Consider the following 12,544-nt stretch of genomic DNA (forward strand, 5'->3'; position numbering starts at 1 on the left):
CTTGCTCTTCCTCTTGTGTTAGAATATAGTAGAAATCTGCTAGGCTGGCCTGGAGTCCCAAACCAGTTCATCTTCTAGGCTCTAGGCAGCTTTCAGAGTTCTCCTTTGCTTGCCCTTTGTGTTATTTCCAGAGTTTATGGACATGCTTAGTGAGGAGGAATAGGGGAGAAACAAGTCTATGCCATCTTGTCAGGACTGGAAGCTCCCTCAATACATTTTTAATGCTATATTTATAATTTTGATAAAGTTTTGTAAACCAGTGTGAAATATTACTCTCTTTTTTGGCAGTTCAACTTTCTGAATTGCTTTGCCTCACTCTTCTACATTGCCTTTGTCTTGAGGGATATGAAGCTGTTGCGTCAGGTGAGTGAATAGCAAAAGGTATGAGTTTTACAGGTTTTAGGGCTACTTTCCTATATTCGGGTAATGTAATTAACATTGTTATTTTTAGATATTAAATGTTACATTTTGTATATTTTGAAGCCATTTCTAAATATAAAACCATTAGCAATTGCATTGTGTATCATACTCAACTGAAAACAAATTAGTTGAAGCTAACCCACTTGCAAAACTAATATAGTAGAAGTAAATAAAATACATAGTTCATCTCAAAGCTTGTAAATCAATTCTGATGAAAAAAGTATATTCCTTTTTTTTTTTTTGAAGTATATTTCTTAATTGAAGTTTTGTGTGTGTCCCAGAGTGCGGGGTGATTGGTGTGACTTTAAGTGTACCTTACACGTTTCCTTTTTTAAATGAATAAATTGTTAAACTTAAAGACCAGCAGGTCCTATGCAATGTTGTGTCTTTTCTGGAATGTTTAGGAAAGTGACATTTACTTTGGTGTGTTGCCATTCTTGGATCACAAATGCCAGTGAAAAAGATAAATTGAGTACAAATTATTGCTATCTAAATTATCTTTTTTATAACTGAGCCAGCTATCAGAGCTGTTCTTTCTTGGTTTTAATATGCTGTAAACATTAGTAAAGAGAAAGAAGATTTTGTAGTTATGTCTAACTGCTTGCATAAAAGTAAAAGTAAATGCCACAATCTTAAGAACAATACGAGATATATTGCTACTTTTTTGAAAATTAAAAGTTCGGAATAATACATTTTGAGATTGAGAAGTTGGATGTACACATTGTCTTCTGTCCTGCTGTTAGTGTATTATCAGGGTATGACTTCTCATTTCTTGTACCTTAGAGAGTCTCCTTTTCTTTAACAGGAGATACGAGATGGGGTTAGGGAAGGACTTCTTAAATAATATGATTTTAATACCAGCAAAGGCGGTGTGTGATAGAAACAGTTTTGTCCGTCTGGGGTAAGCAGAAATTGACACAGCATTTCTGGAAACTTCTTGGGCAGCTTTGCCAAGAACCTTAATCCATCCCTAGTAAATCATCAGAGATAGGAACAAAGATTCATGTATACAGGTATCCAAGGAGCAGCATTGATAGTAGTGAATGTTGGGAATGATATAGAGTCAACAGCAGTCCGTGGGCTACTTGTATTTTTATTTGTGATTGGAAAAAAGTATCCTAAGATGTTAGCAGTGGTTCCATCATGCTTGTGGAATTACGGTGGACTTTTTTTCCCTCCTTTCTAGATTTTCTTTAGTGAAAGAGAATGTGTTCATTTTGTAATTTTTTTTTAAAGTTTGGCCAAACTGGGACGCCTACGTGGGTCCACGGTTGAGTGTCTGCCTTTGGCTCAGGGTGTGATCCCGGAGTTCCAGGGATCAAGTCTCATATCGGCCTCCTGCAGGGAGCCTGCTTCTTCCTCTGCCTATGTCTTTGCCTTCTCTCTGTGTTTCTCATGAATAAATAAATAAAATATTAAAAAAAGTTTGGCCAAACTGCTTTTTTACAAAGTTGGCAATATGTAGATTGTTATGTTGTAGCAAGGATGAGATGACAAAAAATACAATCTTAAGTTAAATTTTCCCCTGCCAACTCATAATTGATTTATTTCTTATTTTAATCCTATTTATATATAACAATTTTTGCATTTTAGTATGTTCTTCTTGTGAAAAAAAAATTAGAAGCATTATTCTAGCATCTAGCTTCTTTGATACTAGTTTTTGTTAATAATATACTGTTTGTTGAAGGTACCATTTTATTTATTACATGATTATGTGTATACTGTGATCTCATTAAACTACATTGTCAGATTCCATTTGTGTGTTTCTTTTTAGAGCTTGGCCACTCTCCTGATTACCTCCCAGATCCTTAACCAAATTATGGAATCTCTTCTTCCTTATTGGCTCCAAAAGAAGCACCACGTGCAGGTGAGGAGGAAGGTGCAGGCTTTGAAAGCCGACATTGATGCTACATTATATGAACAAGTTGTCCTGGAAAAAGAAATGGGAACCTATTTGGTAAGTTTGACTATTGCTGAATTAACCATTGACTAAAAGTGAGTTAACAGTCATGCACTGAGCTCAACACATGTGTTTGCCCACTGTCTCAGATGTAGCTACTTTAGTGTCTTTCCCGCCAGGGTGCTTTAAACAAGAGCTACTTTAAAGCTAAAAAGAAAAGGAGGAACTGCATTGAAATGTTGCTGTCTTTAATTGGAACTTATGCCTAACAACAGCAGAGGGTAGGTTTGGCCAGTTCTGTCACTGCTCTGCCAAGGCTTGTGGCAGTCATTGCTGCAAAGATGCCAGAGCCAGGGAGAGATGAGAAGGCTGAAAAGAGGCAGCACCTTGCTTGCTCGGGGTGCTGCCAGCGTCTGGAGGAGGCTGAAGCCCACTGCTGAAACTGGAGTGTCAATCTTCAGTCTCATTTGTAGTTTAAATTACTCAGTTGTATTGTAAGTACAAAATGGTCCCTTTAAGATAGAAAATGTCTGAGTTCTTTGTAGGAACTGCCAGCAGATCACTGGCAGTTTGGCCACTTGTAACAGTGGAAGCATCTGGCTTGTGTTCGTGGGCAAGGGGTGTCAGCGTCACATCTACTTTGGGTCACTGTACATCCTACCCCTTCCTCCTTAGGGTGGGTGGTACTCTTCTTATGAAATAGGCCCTGCAGTGGCTCATCTGTGAGGGTCTGTTATTGTGAAACTCACTTAGTCTTGCTTTCCATCTTAATGAATCATCTTATGAGTTTCTTGGCTCCTGTGCCCCTTTTTCTTATGTGCTTATGAGTTTTAGTCGGTATGTTCATCTTGAGGAGGAGTGTATTCTCTCTCTGCTCACTTCTTCCTACCTTATTTTCACAACTGTCCCCTGAGCCTCTTAAGTCTTTAGTTCAGAGCTCCCACCTTGTGATGACATCAGGGATTTTGGAGAGCAAGTAGGTAGCGTGCTGTTGACACAAGCTGTATTCCAGAGCAGCAGTTGTGGCTTTTTCCAGCCTCCTTTCCGGTTAAGTGGAACACTGTCCTAGCTCCTGGTTTTGTTCAAACAGCCTAGCCTCAGCCTCCAGGGGAGTGGGGTGCGTTTGAGTCCCCTGCTCCATAGGATGCAGATCTAGCCACGTTGTTGGCCTGTGGATTGGAGTCTGACCAGGCTCCTGCTCACCACCTTGCATTTTGTTCTGTTTCTCACCTAAGCAGCTGATTTTCTAATTTTTGAGTGGTGATATGCCTCTGATGAAAATATACATATATGCACTAGCGTTTTCTGTCATTGCTGTCTTTGAGGGAGAACGTGATTCAAAGTATAAATTTATGGCACGCATGACCAGGAACACTATTTCTGTTTATACATGAAGGGTCAGAGAAAATGCAGGTATGTGTGTGCACATGTAACACACACACACACACGCGCGCACACACACACACATACATGCTCGCCTTTATGCGCAGGAAGAGTTAAAGGAACACATTTGCACAGTATGGCGCCATCTTGCCTGAATTGGTTTGAGGGCTAGCTTACTGTGGCCTGAAAACTCAGTCTGCTTCATGCTGTGTCAGAATCCTTTCCTTGCTTGTTCTGGGGGAGTGCTATTTCTGGCTGTGTTTATTTTTTGTCCTTTACTCTCTTATGGAAGCCAACCAGCAGTCTCTCCTCCAAGCTCTTTATTCCATCCCCTTTATTCTGCATCCCCTCTCAAGGCCTCTTTTCCCAGTGCCCACCTGGAGCTCCCACATCTCCCACTTCCCCTTCTCCCTGCCTCAACTGTCAGCAACCCTCCTGTCCCAAACCAAGCAAACCCTCACATCTTCTGCTGTTCATGTCCTATCTTTCCTGCCCCTCACAGTTTGTTGAAATAATTCTCCATATTTATATCTACTTTCCTCCTCTTCTTCCTATAATCAGAATCTGCTGTCAATCTCTGAATTACTTGGGCAAACAACATTATCTCCCAAAGTGCCCCAGATCAAATTCACACTCTTCTCAAGACCAGTTTCTTCTCCTTTCTCCTGGCTCAGTGAGTAGTGTACAGTAAATCAATATGCTTCTTGCGCAAGCAATTTTAATTCACCTAAGAACGGTGCACTAATAAGATGACACTGCCAGAATCTTAGACCTCACCTTTGTGGCATTTCATGACATCTGATAATATCTTTACAAGAGAAAATTAAGCATTGCTACTCCTATGTTAATAAAAGGCCGATGAAGCTCTATGTTGTTTATCACCTGGCAACTAAATCAAGAACAAGATTCAAGGCTTTGCTTTTCCAGATGAGAGTCTTTCTGTCATTCAGCTTGGGCTCTCTGAGGTGAAGTAAATGAAATAGGGGACAAGTTTCTCTTTGAGGGTCCTGGGTCTGTGAGTGGACGCTGGGGTTAGCAGTGCTACTCTTTAACTTGGTTGCAGGGTCCTGTGTGATCAGATGCATTTTCCCGTCCTCATATCCTACATGTCCCCCTCTACTCTCTCTAATGGAGTGACAATCCAGTATTTGCTATTTCAACTCTCTCCATGTATTGGGAGAGGGGACATACTTTTTGGTCATATATGCTCTAGATCGTTTCCTATGCACTGATTCTTCCCTCCAAGTGTATTTTTCTCCTCACTGAAGTCTGAACTTAGAATTGTATGTACTGTAAAGCTCATCCTGACTGCTCTATGAGAATCTAACATAATAACCAAATTTTGGGGAAAACAAATTGGACTGAAACACAAACAACATTATAAAAGTACTACTTGTTAGGCACTGTAGGAAACTTGGATAATGCAGGACAGAGTAAGTAAAAAGTAAGGAAAAAGAACACCGCTGTAATGTCTTCACCGAGGGTAATTTGCTGGGGTCTTCTGACCCTGCTGTACCAGCCACAGGGCTAAGGCCATAGAGCACCTCGATCTGCAGTGTACACTGCTGCCCCTCTCCTGCAAATTGCCAGTTCACACCCAACTGCATAGCTGCATGAATATGAATTTGCATGACAAATGCTTCAGTTAGGGCAACATTGCCACACAGTAAAAGAGCTGCCTTCTAATAAGGTAAACGTTAAGAAATTTGCTAAAAACTTAAACAGCACTATTCTCTATACTGAACATTTTTGTCTTGGAAAATGTGATTATTTTTTTCAGCAGTGTTTTATTGATGTTAATGTTTTTATTTAAATGAATCAATGAGAAATAGTTTTTACAGTTTGAGTTTTAGTTTCAAACATGCACTGGTAGAACTCCTATAAACAAAAGGCCTTTGGTGTCCTCAGTCATTTTTAAGAGTTTAGGGCTTCAAAGACCAAACAGCTTAAAACTGCAGATCTAGAATAGCTCTCCTGCCTTTTTTGTTTTGCAGGGCATTGGCTTTGGAGTAGCCAGTTGGTCCCATTGTTTCCTTATATGATTCAAGCTTGGCGATTACCAGAAGGTACCTCCATTGTACCCCATCAGGGGGTATGATGTCAGGTTGCCCCTTGTGTAGGTTGGAGCTGACATTTTAGATTCCTGGATTGACCTGCTGACAGGCAGATGGCAGAGGAGGTTTTTCACTTTATAACAAATAAGTTATATGCTGGTGGATACATTGAGACTTTCCTGTTTCCTCTAATTGGTAGCTTTTTAAAAATAGTTTTTAATTGTTTGTTGCCAGTACATAGGAATGCTGTTGATTTTTTTTTAATTAATTTTTATTGGTGTTCAATTTACCAACATACAGAAAAACACCCAGTGCTCATCCCGTCAAGTGTCCACCTCAGTGCCCGTCACCCATTCCCCTCCAACACCTGCCCTCCTCCCCTTCCACCACCCCTAGTTCGTTTCCCCGAGTTAGGAGTCTTTATGTTCTGTCTCCCTTCCTGATATTTCCCAACATTTCTTTTCCCTTCCTTTATATTCCCTTTCACTATTATTTATATTCCCCAAATGAATGAGAACATACACTGTTTGTCCTTCTCCGATTGACTTACTTCACTCAGCATAATACCCTCCAGTTCCATCCACGTTGAAGCAAATGGTGGGTATTTGTCGTTTCTAATTGCTGAGTAATATTCCATTGTATACATAAACCACATCTTCTTTATCCATTCATCTTTCGATGGACACCGAGGCTCCTTCCACAGTTTGGCTATTGTGGCCATTGCTGCTAGAAACATCGGGGTGCTGTTGATTTTTGTATGTTTTATCCTGCAGCCTTGCTGAGTCTTCCATTATTTCCAGTCCATTTTCTTGAATTTCCTATGTAGACAGATATTTCAGCTATAAAAAAATAAATAGCAGCTGTTTTCCTTATTCATCTTCATAGTTATCTTTTGGGCTCACTAATGTGTTCAACATAATTTGGACAGAAGTAGTTACAATAGGAATTTTTCTCTTGTTCCTGATTTTTTTTTTTTTTTGTCATCATTGAGTGTTGTGTTTGTCACATGTTTTTGGTGGATGACTTTTTACCAGTTTATTTTTTATTTATTTATTTATTTATTTATTTATTTATTTATTTATTTATTTATTATTTATTTATTTATTTATGATAGTCACAGAGAGAGAAAGAGAGAGGCAGAGACACAGGCAGAGGGAGAAGCAGGCTCCATGCACCGGGAGCCTGATGTGGGATTCGATCCTGGGTCTCCAGGATCGCGCCCCGGGCCAAAGGCAGGCGCCAAACCGCTGCGCCACCCAGGGATCCCAAACCAGTTTAAATGTTTTTTTCCTTATTTGCTAAGAGTTTGTATTGTGAAGGATGTTAAATTTTATCAAATTTTTCATTTATTTGCTTCTGTTGAGATTATCAGATTAAGTCCTTTCATTATTTAATATGTTCATTTACACTAATAAATTTCCTAATGGAACACCATGTGTACATTTATTTAGGGTTTTGTGTGACTTACTAATACTTTTCCTTTCTCAATCACTGAGGGCAGGGTCCCCATGTTATTTATCATGTTATTTACCTGTTAACTCTTAGCAGGCATTCAATATGGAATAAGTTTTATGAGAAGAATGTCCAGTCCCTGATGTCTGTGTGTTGTATGTTGTCCTCAGTATACTTTCTTCCCTTGTCCTGCACTCAATGTAGGGAACTCTCAGACATGGTGTTTCTCCAGGGCTGATTTGAGGAGCCAGTGGGATGGATCACTTGAAACCTAAAATTTTGTTTTCATTCATTTAGTAAGTAGACATGTAAAATTAGTTATGATTTCATGGAAATATTATAGTATTCTTAATGACAGCTTTTCTCTTAAAATGTTATAAGTTTGTGTTAGTTGGTCCTTGCAAACTTGCCACTAGTATAATTATAGTGTCTTGGTTAATGTATTTTTATTTTAATATGTGATTATTTACTTTATTGAATTTGCATTTTTTTCCCCTTCTTTCTGTTGGAGTACGTCCCTGCTTTGCTAAATTTACTGGCTCCAAAGTGCTCAGAAATGTAAAAGTACCGATATGGTGTTAACATACTATACTCACTCCCTGTGTGAGATGGAAAAACAGAATGTCCAGTGCACTGCTATAGGTGGGAGGAGCTCACTGGGTGTTGTATGCTAAAAATGCCTTCTGAAGGCTGCCTATTGGCACATCCAGGAGAATTTGTCCACACATCTCTGCAGAGGCTCAACCACGTACTTTCAGAATTGAAACAGCACAGTTTTGAAAGCCGAATGTAGGCTATCAGGATTTCTTAAGACTGAATTGTTGTAAAAATGGCTTAATAGCTAAGATTTTCACTCTTTCCTAACTCTTGATTTCTACACTTTTCAGAGAAATGAATCGATGCCATATCATTAGGTATGTTTTAAAACCACATCTATATGCTACAACACAACATAAGGAAATACTTTCCAGAAGCAAATGCAACCAAAGAGTGGTTTAGAAACTACTCACCACAGAATCTCCAGCTGAGTGCCAACCACCACTGTCTCCTAAGGCCCATGTGAACCTTGAAAACAGTAGAATCTCTGGGTTCATGCTTTCTCCATGTACTCAGAACACCTGAAAGAAGCACTTTCTACCATTCCCAGTACTTAGGTTTGGGTATTTTCTATTTTAGTGAAATACAAAATAAGAAAATAACTTGACTAGAAGTGCAATCTGACCTACACTGAAGCTCAGCTACTGAGCTTTAATATACATGTAGTATATATAAAATATATTAAACATAAAATGTATATTAAATGTATAATACATTATATGTTTATCATATTAAATATATAATATATTTATGTATTTATGTATAATATATAGACTGTATGTAATAATAATATATATAAGATGTATATAATAGAATATATAGAATTACATAGAATATATATTTTATACTATATAGAATACTATAGAATACTTAATATTACTTTAAAATATTGTGACAAGTATTTTTATTGAGTTAGAATCATTGCAGCCTGTGTTCTTGGATGGTCATGAGGAGGCCAGAGCATGCTGGAAGTCAGCAAGTGTGACTTTTTGATGGAGTAACTCTTGGGGAGGTTCCTTGTTGCTATCAGCTTTTTTTTTTCTTTGCTTTTTTTTTTTCAGAATTGGGATATAATTTGCATACCATAAAATTTAGCCATTTTGAAGTGTACAGTGTAATGATTTTTAGTAAATTCGTAAGGTTTTACAACAGTCACCACTAATTCCAGAATATTTCATCGTTCCCGAAAGAAATCCCATACCTATTAAGCAGTCAGTTCTACCCCAGGCTCTGGCAACCACCAGCCTGCATTCTGTCTCTGTGGATTTACCTATTGTGTGCATGTCATGTAAATGGAATTGTATAGTATATGGCCTTTGTGTCTGGCTTCTTTCACTAAGCACAATACTTTCAAGGTTTATCCATGAGATAACATGTATCTGTACTTTATTCCTTTTGTGGTTGAATAAAATTCCATTGTATGGATATACTACATTTTATTTATTCATTCATCAGCTGAAAGACATTTGGATTGTTTTCACTTTTTGGCTTTTATGAATAATGCTGGTATGAACATTTGTGTGCAAACTTCTGTATGAATGTGTTTCTTATGAACATGTGGTACCCATGGTACCATGGGCTAGGTCATAAGTTCACTCTGTGTTTCACTTTTTGAAGAACTGCCAGACTGTTTTCAAAGGCAGTTGGTATCATTTTACATCCCTACCAGTCCCATTTTTTTCTGCATCTCTATCAACACGTTATGTTTTGCCTTTTTCCCTCTTTTAATAACTTCTTTTTTTTCTTTTAGACTTATTTATTTGAGAGAGAGAGAGCTCAAGCATGCACATGTTGGGGGAGGGCCAGAGGGAGAGAGAGAGAATCTCAAGTAGACTCCACACTGCATATGGAGCCCAACACAGGGCTTGACCTCATTACCACGAGATCATGATGTGAGCAAGACCAAGGGTCAGATGCTTAACCGAATGAGCCATCCAGGCACCATTCCCCCCTTTTAATGATAGCCACACCTAATACGTGTGAAATGGTGTTTCATTGTGTTTGTGATTTGCATTTTCTTAATGCCCAAAGATACTGATTATCTTTCCATGTGCTTTTTGACCATTGTGTCTCTTCTTTGGGAATATATGTATTCACATTCTTTGCCCACTTTTCATCAGATTATCTGCCTTTTTATTATTTCATTGCAAGAGTTCTTCAAATATTCTGAATATAAATTTTTTTTTAGAGCGTGAATGGGTCGGGGGTGGGGCAGACATAGTAGGAGTGAGAGTCTTGAGCAGGCTCCATACCTACTGTGGATGTAGGGCTCAATCTCATGACCCTGAGATCTTGACCTGAGCTGAAATCAAAAGTCAGTTGCTTAACTGACTGAGCCACCCACAAATGCTCCTGAATATAAATTTCTCATCAGCTATATGATTTGCAAAAATATCCTTCCATTCTATGGGTTAGCTTTTTCTTGAGTGTCCTTTGATGCACAGAATTTTAAAATTTTAATGGAATCAGATGTCTCTCTATTTTGATGCTGGTTCTTTTGGTGTCATCTCTAAGAAACCATTGCCTTATCTAAAGACAGGAAGATTTACTCGTATATTTTCTTCTAAGAATTTTATAGACAGCTCTTGATTTAGGTCTGATCCATTTTTAATTAATTTTTGTAGATAGCGAGGAAGAGTCCAGATTCATTCTTTCGCATGTGGATATCTAGTTGTCCTAGCACTATTTGTTTAAAAAAATAATTTTTTCCTTCATTGAATGGTCTTAGCACTGTCAGTGCTATTCTGTTGACCTCTATATGTCTGTCCTTATGCCAGAGAAAGTTCTCTGTTATTCATTTGTTGAGTGTTTTTATCATGAAAGAGTATCAGATTTTGGGTTTTTTCCTGTATCTATTGAAATGATTATAATTAATTATATAAAATACATGTTTATGTATTTATATAAATTGTCATATGCATATAAAACTTTATTGTGCTTATATCCTTTTGCTTGCTTTAAATTTAGTTTACTATTCTTTTACTAGATTCTTTTTTTCCTTTTACTAGATTCTTTTTTTCCTTTTACTAGATTCTTAAGGTGAAAATTTTAGTTGTTTTGAGATCTGCCTTTTTTTTTTTTTAAATGAAGGCACTTATACCCATGAACTTGCCTCTGAGCACTGTTTTCACAGCATCCCATAAGTTTTGATATATTGTGTCTTAATTTTCATTCATCTCAAAGTATTTTCTCATTTATCTTGTGATTTCTTCTTTGACTTATTGATTTTTTAGGAGTATGTTGCTTAATATCCATACAATATGTGAGTCTCCCAAATTTCCTTTTGTTACTGTTTTCCACTTCCATTGTGGTCAGAGAAGATATTTTGTATGATTTTTAAGCCTTTTAGATTTGTTGAGAATCATTTTATGACCTAACTCTCTCTATCCTGAAGATTGTTTCATGTGCTCTTGAGAAGAATGAGTATTTTGTTGTGTTGAGTGTTAAATAGATGTTGATATGGGATTGCAAGTGAACAGTCAAGAAAGAATTCTTGAAACATTTTCAGTGCAAAAAGGTGCTTTCTGTCCACTGGGACAGGACCTGCGGGCATCTTGAAATAGTTGTACTTTTTCCGTATGAAGCTGGTGGTTATATGCTTAATGCTCAAGGGAGAGGGGACATACTGTGAGTATTAAATCATAAATATTTCTTCAAATTTATTCTCATAAAACTACTTCTGCAAGATTTCTCTTGTGCTTCTCATTCAGTTCGATATTAAATGTTGGTGAGATGTACAGGCAGTCATGAGACTTTTTAAGAATGTAGCAACCAGCACTTAATTTAATCCTTATCAAAATTATGCAGGTCATAGGGTCAGCCTTCTGGGCTAAAGGTGAAAATTTTTATGCTTCTATCCTGCATCAGATGCCTGGTTTTGTGTAACATTAAACCAGGAAGTTCAAAATTCTGCCTTAGCATTCACTTTCTGCTTATGCAAAGGTGAGATCTTAGAGCCTTCTCAGATCTTTCCTGAGATTATGCAGGATACTATGCATGTGCCTGGTCTTCTAGATTTCCAGGAAAATGTTGGAACTTTTCAGAGTCCCTGTGGATGTGTCATTCCTCAGCTTTCCTTTTGAGCTCCTTGGCTAGTCCCTTGTTCACCCCAGCTCTGCTACTCATTATCTCAGGCTGACTGATGTTTAAAATTCAGCGAACATACCTAAGGAGAAGCCTTTAGCATTAAAAGTGACTCAGTGAAGTTGAATAAAGATGAGCCTTTTGAGTGGGGTCTTCTAAGGTACCACTAACCAGGTCAAATAATGATTTCCTTTTGGGAATGAGGCTTTCAAAGATCTCCAGCCGCACTCTGCTCCCTTTGGTCCTGGGAGTGCATGCTTGTTTTTTGTTTTGTTTTGTTTTTCAAGGTTGCTGCAGAGCTGGAGAGCAGAAGATGAGACTAGAATAAGTTAAAAATGCCAGAAGATTGAGATGTTTGCCATGACTACATGCAGCCAGAATTTCTACAAGCCTTTGGTTAACTTCCAGAGTACCCCAAAAATTGGTTTTGACACATTTTGCCATTTTTTACATTTTCATGGAGGTACACATTTCTGGAGGTCCTTACTCTGCCATTTTCATTGGCATCACCACTCTTTTTTTTTTTTTTTTTTTTTTTAAGATTTTACTTATTTATTCATGAGAGACACAAAGAGAGACATAGGCAGAGGGAGAAGTAGGCTCCCTGCGGGGAGCCTGATGTGGGACTTGGGTCCCCAGACCTCGGGGTCATGCT

General features: G+C 38.0%; 1 protein-coding gene across 1 annotated transcript in view; it reads left to right on the top strand.

Moving 5' to 3' along the window:
- The window catches only part of ANO10 (anoctamin 10), a 229,601-nt gene that overhangs the window by 37,671 nt on the left and 179,386 nt on the right, over positions 1-12,544 (top strand). The window contains exons 8-9 of the mRNA XM_026016370.2: positions 289-363; positions 2,195-2,377. Coding sequence (XP_025872155.1) covers positions 289-363; positions 2,195-2,377 — 258 coding nt within the window. The remainder of the gene's footprint in view (positions 1-288; positions 364-2,194; positions 2,378-12,544) is intronic.

Source organism: Vulpes vulpes, chromosome 11 (assembly GCF_048418805.1).
Source record: "Vulpes vulpes isolate BD-2025 chromosome 11, VulVul3, whole genome shotgun sequence".
NCBI lineage: Eukaryota > Metazoa > Chordata > Mammalia > Carnivora > Canidae > Vulpes > Vulpes vulpes.